The sequence below is a fragment of the Tenrec ecaudatus genome, chromosome 1, assembly GCF_050624435.1.
Source record: "Tenrec ecaudatus isolate mTenEca1 chromosome 1, mTenEca1.hap1, whole genome shotgun sequence".
Taxonomy (NCBI): Eukaryota; Metazoa; Chordata; class Mammalia; order Afrosoricida; family Tenrecidae; genus Tenrec; species Tenrec ecaudatus.
The window spans coordinates 8,112,334-8,130,322 of record NC_134530.1 but is presented as its reverse complement, the minus strand read 5'-3'; the positions used below and the strand labels follow the sequence as shown (position 1 = coordinate 8,130,322).

The following is a 17,989-nucleotide window of genomic DNA, read 5'->3' as shown; positions in this document are numbered from 1 at the left end:
GAAACCTTTTCACATGCCATATTCCAAATTTATTTTATCAGGGAATTCTAATATGAAAATCGTGTTCCTAAGACTTGGGTCTGAGCAAGGATCTCAAAAAGAATTTATCAAAAATTAGTGCATCCTTCCATGTCTGCTGGGTGATTCTGTGGTGTAATGCTTGGGTGTGGTGCAGGGGCAACCAGCCATAAGGGAAGTAGACTGTGGCAGCTCTTTGCAGGAGTTCTGTGGGTACCAAGGGTGGAAGCTCAGCAGTAGAAGATACCTTGGTGGCTGTCCTCCAGGAGTGGTGCTCCTCCTCTGAACCATCTATCCCCTTTGAAAAGCAAATAGAAGGCTTCCTTGGGAATTTCTTCATTCCCCTTTGAGACCCCCATGTCTGTCACCTCCACATCCGTAGATTGGATGCTACCTTATGTTAGATATCTAGTTAGCTGAGAAAGTCATCTGCTGAATCCTGTAGATTTAACTTTTGTTTTTCTGCTTTGTTTTACACTTAACATGTCCTCCTCAGAGTGAAGTCTTCACTGATCAAACAAACAAATAGTTTCTATCATAACTTCACATTCAAAAGTTTTTGATGAGTAACATAAAATTATATAGCCAACACTCTAAGACTCCAGAGATTCAATTAAGTTTGCTGTCCCAGGTATCTCTTCATGGACCTTTCCAGAGGAAAGTAAGAAGCGCAGCAAGACAAAGTGACTAAGGAGAAAATTCCAAGCACATTCTATTTTTTTGATAAATCAATTAAAAGGAATACAACCAAAGAAGGTATCAGAAAAAACCATTAACTTATGCCATTTCTACCCAAAATTTGATTGTATAACTAATAGAAAAAATATTTGATAGATGTTCTAAAAAACACTAGAGAATGTAGTTGAAGCAAGTGCAAAAACAAGTGAGAACAAAAGAACTTCATGACTTATGAATCGTGATCTGAAATGGATTATAATGATCTTAGCTGTTTTATTTAGAAGTATTAATGGCAGGAATTTACTACTGGTGGTATTACTCATGATAGGCTTCCCAATGGATTTATATTCCAAATGGTCAGTTTAAGGCTCTTGTAGGAATAATTTCTTCCAACATCAATAATTAGAAGAAAAATGACATGTGGAACTATTCTACTTGGTGGTAGGAGTGCATTTTTATTGTAATAAATAATGACATACACAGTTGTTAAAAAAAGAGAAATTCATTTCAGAGTTTTGAAGGCTGCAAATCAGAAACCAAGGATTCAGCAGAATAGCAATGTTTAGAAAGAAACTACATTCAGGGTCTCTTCCAGTTTCAAAAAGAGCTTGGTTGCTCTAGCTGCAAGGGGGTACACCTCTGAAAAATGCTCATTTGTTTTTTTCATGTGAAGGGGATAGTGCATTTGCAGGCCAGTCAACCAGGTCAGACTGTTAATCACGCTTTCTATTTAGAGGTTCTGAAAGGATGTGGGTTACAAAACAGGCCTGATTTGTGGCAGACATGGGACTGGTTTTGCCACCAGGACATTGCACCTGCTCACGCAGGCATCTCAGTATACCAGTTTTGGGGAAAAAAACCAGATTGTCTCTCTTGCCCCACATACCTTTCTCACCTGACTTCATGCTGCATGCTACCTCCTTTTGTTTCCACAAATGAAGAGGACATGGAAGGGCAGCAACCTGATGATGAAGAAGAGGTGGAAGATGAAACGAGGTGGCGCTGTCAGCTATCCAAAGAAAAATGTTTCCAAGAATGGAATTGTGGATTTGACAAATTTATTAAATGGAGAGTACTTTGAAGGTGATAAAGTTGTTTTGTAAAAAAATGTAAATGTATAGCTTTGGGAAAAAAAGTCCAGTTTTTTTGTACCCCTGCGTATTTCTTGGCTTGTGGCCCACATATCTTTCTGTTATCCTATTATACTTTGTGTGTTCAGTTCCATGCTAGGAAATTACATGTGATTGCAATGTGGCCTTTCCAGGTAATCTAATCTTAATTGTTATGTTAATTATATTTGTGTAAATAGTATAACATTTTCCCTTTATAACATTCACCATATCAATAATAGCCGAAAGTTCCCAGGAATAGGACTTAGCATTTAGAAGTGGAAACAGCATTTTGGCCCCAATATTAATATCAATACCCAATAGAAGGCTTATCTTCTGAAGACTCAGTGAAAAAGTCTACTAATCATAGACCTAAGAAAGGCAGGAAAATTTCTTTCTGTTGATATCACATGTTGTGCTACATCTGCATCTGCTATAGCAATCTGGAGAGGACAAGGAGATTAATTTAAAGCCTTTAAAACACTAATCCTCATATGAAATGACATACTAGACTAATTCAAACGTACTATGCTTTTCCAATACATTGAAGTCCTTGTAGAGAGAGATAGCTCTCTATTTTGTGAGCATATTAGTGTCTGATGTTCTAAAACTTGGCAAAAAGGATTCTTCACAATATTTCATATTCAAATAGCTCACAGCCATCGACAATCAAGGAGAACATAAATTATGCCATTTGGTAGATCCAAAAACCGAGTGTTGTTGATTATGACTCTAAGCTACAGGAAACATTTATCAGTGACAGGTCTGTGTAATTAGTGAATTAAGCCAGAAGATACATTCAATAAGAAGAAGTTATCCTATTCATGAGTTTTCTAAAGCTAACTTTCATATCCCTGTTCCTCAGGCTGTAGATAAAAGGGTTCGCCATTTGAGGGAGCACCATGTACATCACTGAGGCTAGTGCAGTCATTTTGGGAGAAAGTGTAAGTGCAGAACTGAAGTAAACCCCAAATGCTGTCCCATAGAATAAAGAGACGACTGAGAGGTGAGACCCACAGGTGGAAAAAGCTTTATATTTCCCACCAGACGATGGAATTCTTAAGACAGTGGAGACAATCCGAATGTAAGATAATATGATTCCAGAGAGTGAAAAACTACCCAATATGCAATTGGTAAAATATATCAGGATGTTGTTAATGCGGGCACTGGAACAGGCAAGCTTGAGGACCTGGGGAAGTTCACAGAAGAACTGCGGGATCTTCAGCTCTGTACAGAAGGACAGGTGCAAAACCATGAGGCTGTGGAGCAGGGCAGCCAATACACTAATGAAGAAGGACAGAAGAATCAACAGACCACAGAAGCAGAAATTCATGATAGCAGTGTACCTCAGTGGGTGACAAATGGCCACATAGCGGTCATAGGCCATTGTTGCTAAAAGAACGGTTTCAAAAACACCAAAAATGAGGACAAAGAAAATCTGGTGGAGGCAGCCAGTATAAGTGATGGTCTGATCCTGTGTTTGGATGTTCACCAGCATCTTTGGGATGGTAGTCGTGCTTAAGCAGATGTCCGTAAAAGAGAGATTGCAGAGAAAGAAGTACATGGGATTGTGTAGTCTGGAGTCAAAACTGACAGCCAGGATAATGAGCAGGTTTCCAAGGACAGTAATCAAGTACATGATCAGGAACGAGATAAAGATGAGGGGCTGAAGTTCTGGATCCTCTGTCAGTCCGAGGAGAAGGAATTTTGAAACACCCGTTTGGATGTTGGATTCTGTATTGTTGATGAATCTGAGAGAAAGATGTGGTGACAAGACAATCAAATGGATGTATTTTATTTGGGGGGTGGGGAGGCTTTGGTTTCTGACAAGCTATAACAGCAGTATCACCAGAGGCAGAAATAATCTTCAGAGAATAATGAACATTCTTGAAGGGAAAAAATAAAGGGGTCCTTCTGTATGCATGTAAATGGTTATTTTAAATAACAAAATGGATGTAGCAGAATATCAATATTTATTATTTATAGAAAGTAATATATAGAACATTAAAATTATACTACCTGTGTTCTAAGGATTATTTGAAATTTTTGTCAATTTTTAAAAAAACTTTTTTAAACGTTTTATTAGGAGCTCATACAACTCTTATCACAGTCCATACAGATACATACATCAATTGTATAAAGCACATCTGTACATTCTTTGCCCGAATAATTTTCTTTTCTTTCTTTCTTCCTTCACTTGCCCAGAGGTTAGGAAATAGAGATAAGCAAAAACAAATATTAAGAAGATGCTATGAATTTTGTAAATCTTCCTCTATCACCACCATCAAAATGCTAGAATATAGCACACAATCTTATAGGAATCACCATGTTTGACAATGCTGAGGTTATTGCCTCAACAAGAAAAAATTTCTTGCTATTGCAGAAGTAGATCAAGTGACTAGTAGATTGAGAACTGTTTGATATTGGTACAGAGAAAAAAGAAGAACTGACAGGAAAAAACACACTGAATTCCAATAAAAGGCATGATCTTAAGAATTTCTATGTACTGTTTCCACTTGCAGCATTGTCATGGGTGAATCTTAAGTAAAACATCTACCTTTCCTTCCACACATTAACTAGAGGACTTTGCCTACCTGAATGACATCCCTAAGGATAGATGACTGACATGTGTTCTGGATGGAGAAGATGTAAGATTTGTGCTCAGGAAGTTCCCAGCATCTCAGTTAAGCTCTAGGGTCCAGGACCGAATGGATCATTTGCTGGAAGAGAGTAACGTGTTCTATCTTTTCTTACAGGGTGAGGAATCTTAAGTAAGAGGTCACAGACAGATTATTTGCAGTCCTTTTATCCCATGAGGTTTAATATCCAAAGTGCCTCATTATGCCAATGCATTTATTGTCATTGTGATCTCAGGACAGCAAAAATCTTTAAAGATAAACCTTTAGGCTGTAGATGAAGAATTTTGACTCCTTGGCCCATGAGGCAGGCGTCATGTCATCTATTTGTTCCAACCTATTGCTGCTCACATCTATTTCACATAACTTGAACACATGAGCCTGCCATCATTTCCCAAATAAATTTCAGCTTTTATTTTAATAACCATAAAACATTTGAATATATACATATATATATAATTTAGTTGGATCTGATCCATAGTGACCCCATGCACAATCGAATAAAACACTGCCCTGTCCTGCACCACCCTCATATGTGTCCCTATGTCTTTGCCATTTCTGCCTTCACTGTGTCAATCATCTCTCTGAGGGCCTTCCTCTTCTTCGATGCCCCTCTATTTTATGAACCACGATGTCTATCTCCGGGAATTGATCTCTCCCAACAACGTGTCCAAAATATGTAAGACTAAGTCCCACCAGCCTTGCCTCTAAGGAGTACTCTAGGCATGCTATCTCGGAAAACGGAATAAGTTATCCCGCTAGCAAGTCATAGTTCTTTCAATATTCTTCTCCACACCGCAATCCAAATGCACCAATTCTTCTCTGTCTTCCTTCCCTGATATCCAACTTTCACGTGCATACAAGGAAATATAAAATATCACAGCTTGAGTCAGGCACACTTCAGTCCTCAATGTAACACCCTTGCTTTTCAATTCTCTAAAGAGGTCTTGCGCAGTAGATTTACCTAAAGTAACACATCTGATGTCTTGATTACCACTTTCATGAGTATTGATTATAGATCCAAGCAAGATGAAATTCATAACAATTTCAACTCTTTCTCCACATATCATGATGTTACTTACTAATCCTGTTATGAGCATTTTGGTTGTATTTACATTGAGTTATAGTTCATACTGAAGGTTGTAATGATTAACCTTCATCGCCAAGTTCTTTAAGGCCCCCTCCATTTTAGCAACAGATATGCCATCTACTTATCACAGGTTGTTAGTAAGCCACCCTCTACTCCTGATATCATATTTCTTTTCATATAATACAGCGTATTTTATTATTTGCTGAGGTACCAATTGAATAAGTATGGTGAGAGGATACAACACTGACTTTCTTGAGTTTACACCACGTATTATTCCCTTGTGTTTGTTTCACAAGTTCGTCTTGATCAAAGTATAAGTTATACAGGAGCATAATGAAGTGTTTTGCAATTCCCATTCTTCTCAGGGTTATCCATAGTTTTTTTAATGCTCTACATAACTTTGACATAATCAACAAATCCCAAATAAATATTTCTGGCATTTGCTTTTTTAAGACAAGATTTATCTTGGTATTATCAATGGTATCTCTTGTTCCACGTACTTTACTGAATCTGGACTGAACATTTGGCAGCTACCTGTCAAAGTACTGTTGAAAGCATTATTGGATGATGTTCAGCACAATTTTACTTGCATGGGTATCAAAATTATTGTTCTATAATTTGAGCATTCTGTTTGATCACTTTTCTTTGCAATGGGAACAAATATGGATTTTCCCTATCAATTGACCAATTAGCTGTCTTCCAACTACACTGGCATAGATGAATAAGTGCTTCATCATTTTGCTGAAAGACCTCAGTTGGTATATTCCATTCATTCCTGGACCCTTGTCTCTGACCAATGCTTTCAGTGCCGCTTGATCTCCTTTCAGCACCACTGGGGCTTATTCATGTTTTACCTCCTAAAACAGTGGAATGTCTGCTAGTTGTTTTTGACACAGTAACCTGTGTATTCTTTCCATGTAGGACACTGCATTATTCAGTATCTTACCCATAGAATATTTCAAAAGTGCAACTCAAGCCTGGAAATTTTTCTTGAGTTCTTACAGCATAAAATATGCTGAGTATGTTCCTACATTTGGGTTTCTTCCTCTGGCTCTTTATACTTCTTGTAATAATATTTAACTTTATCCTCTGGAGCTTCACTTTGACATTTTCTATTCAAATATTTCACTTAATCATTTTCCTTAACTCCTCTGATTAAAACAAAACTACTGTATGATTAAGAGCAAATTTCAGAGTATCTTATGACATCCACACTGATTTTTTTCTTTTTTTCATTTCTTTTTTGTTGACCATTTAATGATTTGTTTTAAATTCAGAAGGATACTCTCAAGGTCATATTTTTGCTTTCGTGGTTGTTTTAATTTTATTTAGCTTTATCATGGCCTTACATATGAGTAATTGATGGTCTTTCTATAATCAGCCCCTAGCGTGGTTTTAGCTGCTAATATTGAAGTTCTCCATTGTGTCATCTCACAGATAGGAATTTTCCTTCTATTCATATCTTCTTGAGTACTTTCAACAGGAATGCATGTTGGATGTTGTTGAATGCTTTTTCCGCATCGATAGGATCAGTCATAGTGTAAGGAGTATCTCAGGGTTATAGTCAAGAGAGTACTTCCTGGGAAAGGATGCTGTGCATGGTAAAGTAAAGCAGCTACAAAGAGAGGAAGGACCTCAGTGAGTGGGAGCAGCACAATGGCTGCAACAATGGGCTCAACCATATGGAAGGCTCCGTGACAGGCAGTGTTTTGTTTTGTTGTGAATAGGGTTGCTTTGTGTCAGAACAAACTCAGCGGCACCTAACAACAACAACAACAACAAGAGCTATAATCTGTGAGTCCTATGCTCTCTACTTTTCTATTTTCTCAGCCTTTTTCTCATAAGTAATAATTTGAGATATGCTCCATGGCTTTCTCCAAGCTATAAGTCCGACATTTGTACCCATGGTTAGATGGTTGTTGGTGGTCATTGTGCTAGAGTAGAATTTTTGTTTCTCTTGCATATTGTTAACCTTCTTACTGTTTTACTCCTGCAAGTCAAGGCTGGTAGGTATGGCTTAGATGACTGCTTGCACACGTTTGATGTGATATGATATCTCTATTAGCACCCAGGAAAATGGATTTGAAAAAAAGAAGCTCAGAAAATTCTCTACAATGCACATGAAGATTTCTGTACACACTGATATGCTAATGGATTGAGTTGGATCAAGACACTAAAGATCTAAACTATCAAAAGTAGAAAATAAGGGCTGGAAGATATTTAGTTCTGTGTGTGAAGTATCTATTTTGTGTCTACAGTAACTATATATGTCTGCCCCTGTATATTTGTATTTACATGTAGCTATAAAATTTTGCTGCCGCTTGTCAGTTTGCTATGTTGAAGTGACTTGGGCATTGTTGGGATGCTGGAAACTATGACACTGGTACTTCAAATATAAGCAGGATCAGCAAAAGTGAATAACTTTCACCAGAACATCCAGAACAAGAACAGACAGTGAAGAAGCAATAGACTATCTACTTCCGAAGAAATAACTATAGAAAACCCTATGGACAGCAGTGGAACATTGCCAGACACAGAAAAGCTCAAGAACATAAGCAAAACACTGTCCGAATTTGTGCTAGAAAATGAGCCCGTCAGGCAAAAATACACTCAAATATGACGGTGAAATAGCTGCCTTCTTAAAGTAAAGTCGACTATAAGGAACTGGATGGATGAAAACTTGACAAAGTAAAGCCTTCAGGACCTTCATTTTCTCGTGGGTACAACTCAACATGAGAAGAAACAGCTGCTAAAATCTGCTACTAATCAGAACTTGGAATGTGTGAAATATGGGTACAGGAAAATTGAAAGATTTTAAAAATAAGCAAATGCATAAAAATTGAGGTTTCAGGCAATAATGGACTGAATGGATTCATACTAGCAATTTGAAGGTGAAATTCACTTGATTGACTATGTTGTGAATAATAGACTGAAGAGATATGGTGTTGCATTCATTGATTTAAAAAAGGACATTTCAAGATACATCTTATAGTACAATGTTATTTATTATAGGAAAATACCTATCTGCACACAAGTAAATCCTGTCAATACAACTATCATTCAAATGTATGCAACAACCATTAGAGCAAGTAATGCAGAAATTGAAGATTTCTACCAATGTTTTTGATCTGAAGTGATCAACTATACAAATCGAGATTCATTGATAATTATTGGTGATTGAAATGGAAATCTTGATAACAAAGTGAAAGGAATAGTCATTTACAAACATGGACAAGGTGATAGAAATGAGTCAGGAGATCACATGATAAAATTTTGCAAGACCTGTGACTTTTTCATGAAAAAATACATCCTTTTAACTACACAAATGGTGAACTTTTTATACATGTGAACTCCAGTTGGAATGCACAGATAATCACATTGACAACATCTGTGAGAAATGACACTGGAGAGGCTCAATATCAGCAGATAAAACCAGATCAGGGGCTGACTGTAGAACAGACCATCATCAGCTCCGACATAAGTTCAGGCTGAAATTGAAGAATATTTAAAGAAGTCCACCTTGAGCATATTGCACCGCTTCCTTGAGAATTGATTGCAGATCAAGCCTGACAAAAATCCTTGACATCCTTATCGTTTTCTTCATTTATCCTGATGTTACTGATTGGTCTAGTTGTGAGGATTTTGATCTTCTTTACGTTGAGTTTAATCCATAGTGAAGGCTACAATCCTTGATCTTCATCAGAAAGTGCTTCGAATCCTCCTCCCATTCAGCAAGCAAAGTTGTGTCATCAGCATATCTCAGGTTGTTAATAAGGTTTCTGGTAATCATTTGCTTCATTCTTCTTCACATAATCTAGCTTCTCTGAAGATTTGCTGAGCATACAGATTGAATAAGTATTGTGAGATGATACAACCCTGTTGCACTCTTTTCCTGATTATGAACCATGCCGTATTCTCTTGTTCTGTTTGCAGAACTGCCTCTTGATTATGTACAAGTTCTGCAGGGGTACAATGATGGGTTTTGGAGTTCCCATTCATCTCAGGTTACCCAGAGTTTGTTATGATTCACACAGTTGAATATTTTGACGTAGTAAATAAAACACAAGTACGCATCTTTCTGGTGTTCTCTGTTTTGAGTAAAGATCCATCTGGCATCCTCAATGATACCCCTTGTTCCATGTACACTTCTGAATCTCCTCTCAATGGCAGCTCTCTGACAATATACTGTACAATCCTTACTACATTTGATCTTACACAAAAGGCCGAGAAGCGATTCTGCTACAATCCTTGTTGAATTGTTTTAAGCAAAATTTTACTGTCATGTTATGTCAATCATGTTGTTCTATGATTTTTGAATTTTTCATAATGTTTATTTGATGGTTGCAAATATGGACGTCTTCCAGTCATTGGCCAAATTGTTGTCCTTCAAATATCCTGACGTAGACAAGTGAATACTTCCTTGCTTCATCAGGTAGTTTAAACATTTTAATGGTTATTTCACCAATTCATGGAGTCTTTTATCTTTAAAACTTTTAGTGCAGGTTGAATTTCTCCCTTCAGTTTCATTGGTTCTTCTTGCTCATATGCTACCTCCTGAAACAGTGGAATATTGATATAAAAAGGTCTAAAGATCTCTTTAGAGTGTTGAATAGCAGAAAGTTTATTGTGAGAATAAAGCTAAAAAATACCCAAATCATGATATTTTCAATTGCGTTATATGTATGTAAAAATTGAACCTTAAAAACGGAAAAAAATGAAGAAGAATAAATGGCTTTGAATTGTGGTTCTGCCGAAGATTATCGATTTCTCCATGGAATGCTAAGAGATCTAGCAAATCGTTCTAGGAAGAAGTAAGGCCAGAGTGTTTCTTAGAGGCAAGGGTAATGAGAATACTTCTTACCTACTTGAGACAGGTTTTCAGGAGAGAGTAGTCCCTGGAGAAGAACATCATGCTTAGTAGAGGGACAGCAAAGACAGGAAGGTCCTTGACAAGATGGATTGACCCAGTGGCTCCAACAATGATGCAAGCATAGGTACAATTGTGAGGATGGCACAGGGCAAGGCGGTGTTAGTTCAGCTTTGCATAAGGTCTCTGTGGATCATAGCTGGTCTATAGAGTCAACTGGTGCTGATCAGCATGATAAGAAATGAGAAGCAGCAGCTGTGCTGTTGTTGGTAGGTATCATCCTGTCAGATATGATCTCTAGCCACCCTATGCACAACACAACCAAACACTGCATCATCCTCACAATTGTCCATATGTCTGAGGCCATTGAGGCAGTCAGTGTGTCAATTCATCACACTGAGGCCCTTCCTCTTTTTTTAAACACCCTTCCAGTTTACCAAATTTGATGTCCTTCTCCTGGGATGGTCTCTCCTAACAATATGTCCAAAATACGTAAGATGAATCTTGCCTTCCCTGCCTCTAAAAGTATTCTGGCCATAAGTCTTCCAAGACAGACTAGTTTGTCCTTTTAGCAGACCATAACACTTTCAGTCATCTTCTCCACCTCCACAATTCAAATGCACCGATTCTTCTCCTGTCCCCACTATTCAATGTCCAACTTTCATACACATATGAAGAAATGCAGAATGCCATGCCTTGAGTCAGGGAGCTTATTCCTCAAAATAACGGTCTTGATTTTTAAGTCAGGCTAAGTCATACCAACCCTATGTGTCAGTGTAGAACTGCCCTGGTAAATATGAACCTGAACGTTTTTACAGGAATAGAAAGCTTTATACTTCCCCTGAGAATCTGGCTGATAGTTTCGAACTGTTGACCTTGTGGTTAGCAGCCCAATTTGTAACTGCTATGTAGTGAGTATAGCATCATTTGATTATCCCGTGGTATAGAATTCAAAACACTGTTGATATAAGGAAATTATACAGGTATAGGCCAGCTATGAACTACAATACAAGGATTGTTTACTTGTACAGATTAAACTCTTAAGTGACTAGCTACATGAACAGTGCGGTTAGATAGGCCAAATCTTCCAATACTGTACATTCACAGCGGCAGAGTTGTGCCTATCAGATTAATACATGACATAGTGAAGCATGGAGGGAATTAAAATAGTAAGTGTATGGTAATCCCAGGCCACCATTCTCTGGGTACCCCCAGTCAAGTGATTGGAACCCAAGTCCAATGCCTGCCAGTTCTACGCTCTTGGGTTAGTATTATCTGCTTCTTCTCACACTATAGAATTCCATTCTTAAGACCAATGGCTAAAGGTAAGTTTGAGGTCAAGCCCAGTTTACTTAGTGGGCTTTTCATAATGAGTCCTCCTGGTGTGGTCCACGAAGGATTTTGTGTACCTCGAAAGAACAGAGTCTAAGCCCCAGTAGCTTATGGTTCACAGACTGGGCCACCAATGGTTACATAGAACCTAGGTCAGTGTATCCAATTAGGAACCTAATTCCAGGTATATTCCTCCCTTGGGTTACATACACATAAGTATTGTTAAGCATTCCTCCGCTACCTCCTCCCCACCCCCCACCCGCACCGATTGGGAGGCTGTTCCTTCCCATTTTCCTACCAAGAGAGAGGTAATTGCCTTCTCTGAGACATACATGCTCACTAGCCCATCCTGACTTGAATTTTCAGTAAAGTCTCCTTATAACTCTGGTGCGAGTGTCAGTTAGATTGGTGTGAACTTAGCAAAATGTTGTATGCCAGCAACTGAATAATCTCTCTCTCTTCCCCCATCTTGAACCACTGACCCCAGTGGACGTGGGATCTCCTGTGTTAAAGTGTTTTTTAAGATGTGCTTCTAGAGGGTGTGATAAATGTCTCATGGAAGTTAAGTAGTCTGTCTACCTCACTAGACGAGAAGAATACTTGCCCTGGGAAGCGGTGCTCTGCCTTTTCTTGGTGTCTATCTTACAGTATAGACTCGTGCAATATTTGTATCTTGTGATTGACTACCTTCCTTCAGCATAAATGTGCTTCAAGGAAGCTTTTTGGAGATGCACAGTATTCCATTGTGGGCATGTGCCGTAATGTCTTTATCCATTCTTCGACTGATGGGCATTTGGCTTGCTTCCATCTTCTTGCTATTCTGAACTGCTCTGCAATGAACAGGGAAGTGCATTTGTCTGTGTTTTGCATCTTAGTTTTCCAGGTTATAAGTCCAACATGTGAGACATGAACATTTAAAAGAAGACCATAGACGAATAGATGCATTTGAATTGTGGTGCTAAAGAAGAATATTGAAAATACCATGAGTTTTTAAAATGACCAGAAAAATTGCCAGAGCACGCCATAAAGAGTGACAAGACATCCTTTGGACATATTGTCAGAATAGACCAGTTCCTAGAGAAGGACATCATGTTTGGTAAAGACTAGGGGTGACTGAAAAGAGGAAGGCCCTCAAGAAGATGGATTGACATAGTAGCTGCATCAGTGATCTCAGGCATGGGGACAATTGTGACCATGGAACCAGAATGTGGTGTGTTTCATTTTGATGTGCCTAGTGTCTCCATGAGTACGATCTGACCCGATGTCACCTAACACCAACAGCATGCCAGTTTGTGTTCTACCTCTTATTTCTTTGTGTTCTATATGAACCGTAGATGAATTGTTAGGTCTTATGTAATAAGCATTTTGAAGACAACTGAATAACTCACTTGAAAGATACAGAGCCTTATATTGTATCATAAAAAGGAAAAAAATATAAAAATGAAACCAAGAACAAATCATTTGCCCCAAAAATACAAACCTCTTTGAGGGATACAGGCTGCAAAATTGTATTATTTAAAAACATCAGAATAGAGAGATCGAGAGCAGACAATTGACTGCCAGAGAAGAGATTGGGAGAGTGACTTATTGGAACACTGGGATTTCCCTTGTGGTGCTGAGAATATTTAGAGTCCAGATAGCGATGAGGGTTATGCAACATGTTTGACAACTTTAATGCTGCAAACTATATTCTTCAAAGTGCCTACATTGACATTTTATGCTTCAGCTGCTTTGCAAGAGTTAAATAAAATGAGGATTCATCATTAAACTTCTAAAGATGCAATTTTTAAAATAAAGCGTAAGAAGATACATACTGAGGTGATATACAGGTGGAGTTAAATCATATGAGAGAAAATGATTTCAGGACAGTTATTATAAAGGCCTTCAGTTTCATAAGATTCCCAGCATTCCCATAGGGGAGATCCTGACGTACCTCAGAATACCTTCCAAGAAAGGTCATGACCCTAATCCTGCAGATATTCCTTTTCACAAATCTTGTTTTGCACCCAATGGGTCCTCCCAAAGTCTTGATTCATAGAAAAAGAATACATGTTATAAATTTACATTACATATTTTTGGACGAGTGGCCTAAGATTATAGAACCATTGCTCTATGACTCAAATGATTCAGTTCATTTTATTATCCCCAGTATCTCTATTTGGACCGTAACAAAGAAGAATAAGAAACACAGCAAGAGGAGCTGATGAAGGAAAAGCTGCAAAATCACATTCCATATTTTTGATAAATCAAATAAAATGAAACAGACCAAATAAGGCAGTAGAAAATATTATCAACTTTGATATTTTCCCAAAACATTTGATTATACACTAAATAGTAGAAAGTGCCCATGATTAATTTAAAAATAAAAAGAATCTACAAGTATGATTGTTGAAGCCAGTGCACAAATACAGGACAAAACCGGGATTGCATGTCTTAAGAAAATGATCTAGATATGGAACTTGATGATAGTAGTATTTTTATTTAGAACTTATTATTTAGCAGGTCATAAGTGCTTATACTGGGTAGGGTTGCCTTCCCCATGGATTTATATTTCAGATAGTTAATTTAACTTTCTTATTGGGATCACTTCTTGATACATCAAGAATTAGAGGAAGAGGAACATTGGAAATTATTTTTGTTGTGGATGAGAGTGTAACTTTTTTCCCCTAGGCACCAGATAAAAAATAGTCAAACCAGGTTGATTAAAAAGAGAAATTTATTATCTCACAGACAATAGCCTGCAAATCAGAAACCAAGGTATCAGCAGGAGTGTGTTAACATAACAATATGAGTGCATTCATTTTCTCTTCCAGCTTAAGGAAAAGATTGGTGGCTCTGGGTATTCCCACAGCCTCATCACTCCCATCTGTTCACAGTTATCTACCTTCTACATTACTCTATGTGGTCACCACTATCAATATCATGAAAATACATCTGACTGCAACTTTACCTACCAGGTTAATTTGGTCTTAATCCGTGCAAAGAACTTTTGTCCAATTAATGTAATATTCACTCTATCATATGAGTAATTTTCATAAGTTCCAAGAATTTGGATGTGGAAATAACATTCTGGGTTCAACCAGCTAACCTACTACAGAAAGCTTGAGTCTATTAACATTAGGCCCAGGGAGGAAAGCATGATTTCTGTCTCTGGTTATCTTGTGTGGTGTTACATCTGCATCAGCTACAGGAATCTGGAGACAATAGGACAAACTCATTCTATGATGAAACCACCAGATACAGGACTAAGACAACCCTACTGAGATGTCCTGTACATTACCTGCACTGATGTACTTCTAGTGAGAGATAGCTCTCTATGTTATAAGCATATGAGTGAGAAAAGTTCCACTAAATATTAATACCAAAGGCTTCTTCAAAGATAATGCTTGAAGACCTGGCAATCATCTAAAACAGGGAGAAAACACAATTTGACGATCATGAAACTTAATGTGCTTGATTGTGATTCTGGAGAGTTTACCAGGGACAGGTCTGTGAAATTAGTGAATTCACCCACACAACACACACTACCTAAAAAGAAGGGATCCTACCAATGAGTTTTCTGAAGCTGACTTTCATGTCCCTATTCCTCAGGCTGTAGATAAAAGGGTTCACCATTTGAGGGAGCACCATGTACATCACAGAGGCGAGTGCTGTCTTCTTGGGAGAGAGTGTAAGCGCAGAACTGAAATAAACACCCAAGCCTGTCCCATAGAATAAAGAAACAACTGAAAGGTGAGACCCACAGGTAGAAAAAGCCTTATATTTCCCAACAGAAGATGGCATTCTCAAAACAGCAGAGACAATCTGAGTGTAGGAGAATATGACTCCGGAGATTGAAACACCACCCAGTGTACAATTGGTAAAATATATCAGGATGTTGTTAATGTGGGCACTGGAACAGGCAAGCTTGAGGACCTGGGGAAGTTCGCAGAAGAACTGGGGGATCTTCAAGTCTGTACAGAAGGACAGGTGCAAAACCATGAGGCTGTGGAGCAGGGCCAGCATTACACTAATGCAGAAGGAAAGTAAAAGCAACAGGACACAGAAGCAAGGATTCATGATAATCGTGTACCTCAGTGGGTGACAAATGGCCACATAGCGGTCGTAGGCCATCGCTACAAGAAGAAAGTTTTCCAAAACACTAAAAACCAGCACCAAGAACATCTGGTGGAGGCAGCCAGTATCAGTGATGCTCTGGTTGTGTAGCTGGATGTTCACCAGCATCTTTGGAATGGTAGTCGTGCTTAAGCAGATGTCCGTAAAAGAGAGATTGCAGAGAAAGAAGTACATGGGCGTGTGTAGTTTGGAGTCAGAGCTGACAACCAGGACAATGAGCAGATTTCCAAGAACAGTGACCAAATACATGATCAGGAACGAGATAAAGATGAAAAGCTGTAGTGCTGGATCCTCTGTCAGTCCCAGGAGAAGTAATTTTAAACTTCCTGTTTGGTTGTTGGATTCTGTATTGTAGATGAATCTGATAGAGAGATTTGGTAACAACACAATCAAATGGTTTTGTTTTATTTTATTTTGGTTTTTGTTAAGACAGAGCAGCAGTATCTCCAGGGGCTGAAATTATCTTCAAGGAATAAAGAACATTCATGAAGAGAAATAATAAAGGGGCCCTTCTATATGCAAATATTAATTTTTTAATAAAAGGGATGTAGCAGAATATCAACATTTATTCTTTCTAGAAAGGATATATAGGAGCATTAAAATTTACACTAACTGTGTTTTTAGGATTATTTGAAATTTTTGTCAAGTTTACCAGTAGAAAGATAAAGGCTGTTGGGGCAGCCTATTAAACCTGTTCACATCCTAAGAAGTTAGTTAATAGAGATAAGCAAAACAAATATTAAGAAGATACTATGAAGCTCTATCACCAACATCAGAATGTTAGCATATATCACACAATCTTACAGAAAACATCATGTTTCACAATGCTGAGGTTATTGTCTCAAAAAGAAAAAAAATCCCTTGCTATTGTAGAGGCAGATCAAGTGACTAGTAGATTGAGAGCTCTTTGATATTGGTACAGAGGGAAAAGGCAAACTGACAAGAAAAGACTTACTAAGTTCCCATAAAATACACGATTTTAACAATTTCTCTATATAGTGTTTCCACATGCAGCATTGTCTTGGATGGATCTTAAATAAAACATCTACCTTTCTTTCCAAACATTAACTAGAGGACTTTGCCTACCTGAATGACATCCCCAAGGAAAGATGACTGACATGTGCTTGGATGGAGAAGATTTAAGATTTGTTCTCACCAAGTTCCCAGGCTCTGAGTGAAGTTCTTGGGTCCAGGGTCAAATGGATCATCTCGTAGAAGACAGTGATGTGTTCTATCTTTTTAAAGGGGGAGGGATCTTCAGTGAGATGTCACAGGCAGACTATTTGCAGTCCTTGTATCCCATGAGGCTCAATATCCAAATTGCCTCATTACCCAAATACATTTATTCTCATAGTGATCCCACGACTGTAAAAATCTTTAAAGACAAAACTTCAAAAGGTGGATTGAAGGATTTTGATTCCTTGGTCCCATGAGACCAGCTGCATGTCATGCATATCTTCCAACCTATTTCTGCTCAAATCCATGTCATACAAATGGAATACAGCCCACTGCCATCATTTCCCAAATAAATTTTCATCCTCATTTTAACAACCAAAATCATATATATCCCATCAATGGTATTAGGATACCTGAAACCAATGTTGTTAATAGTTACCATTGAGTTGGTTCTGATCCATAGCGACCCTATGCACAATAGAATGAAACACTGCCATGCCCACCATTCTCATATTTGTTCCTATGTCTGTCCGTTGCTGTATTCAATGTGTCAATCATCTTTCTGAGGGCCTCTGTCTTCTTTGAGCTCCCTTTATTTTAGCAAGCTTGATATCTAACTCCAGGATTTGATCTCTCCTGACAACATGTCCAAATTATGTAAAACTAAGTGCCACAATCCTTACTTCTAAGGAGCACTATAGGCATACTTTCTCTGACACAGAATCATTTGTCCCTTTAGCAATCCATGGTAATTTCAATATTTTTTTCCAGCACTACAATTCAAATGCATCAATTCTTCTTCAGTCTTCTTTATTCAATATCCAACTTTCACATGCATATGAGGAAACTGAAAATACTACAGCTTGAATCAGCTACACTTTAGTCTTCAAAGTAACACACTTGTATTTCTTTTTTTATTAATAGTGATTAATATATATAGCAAATAATTCCACAGTCAATCGCATGC

At 38.0% G+C, this 17,989-nt stretch overlaps 2 protein-coding genes across 2 annotated transcripts; both read right to left on the bottom strand.

The window, feature by feature from the left end:
- Window positions 1-2,604: 2,604 nt before the first annotated feature.
- Window positions 2,605-5,628, bottom strand: LOC142437230 (olfactory receptor 7G1-like). Its single transcript, XM_075540500.1, has 2 exons — window positions 5,596-5,628; window positions 2,605-3,636 (listed from the first exon to the last, which is right to left on the bottom strand). The coding sequence occupies exons 1-2, from the start codon at window positions 5,626-5,628 to the stop codon at window positions 2,605-2,607; spliced, it is 1,065 nt and encodes a 354-aa protein (XP_075396615.1).
- Window positions 5,629-15,258: 9,630 nt separating this feature from the next.
- On the bottom strand, window positions 15,259-16,662 carry LOC142437127 (olfactory receptor 7G2-like). Its single transcript, XM_075540446.1, has 2 exons — window positions 16,651-16,662; window positions 15,259-16,299 (listed from the first exon to the last, which is right to left on the bottom strand). Exons 1-2 carry the CDS (start codon window positions 16,660-16,662, stop codon window positions 15,259-15,261), a joined length of 1,053 nt encoding a protein of 350 aa, XP_075396561.1.
- Between the last annotated feature and the right edge of the window lie 1,327 nt (window positions 16,663-17,989).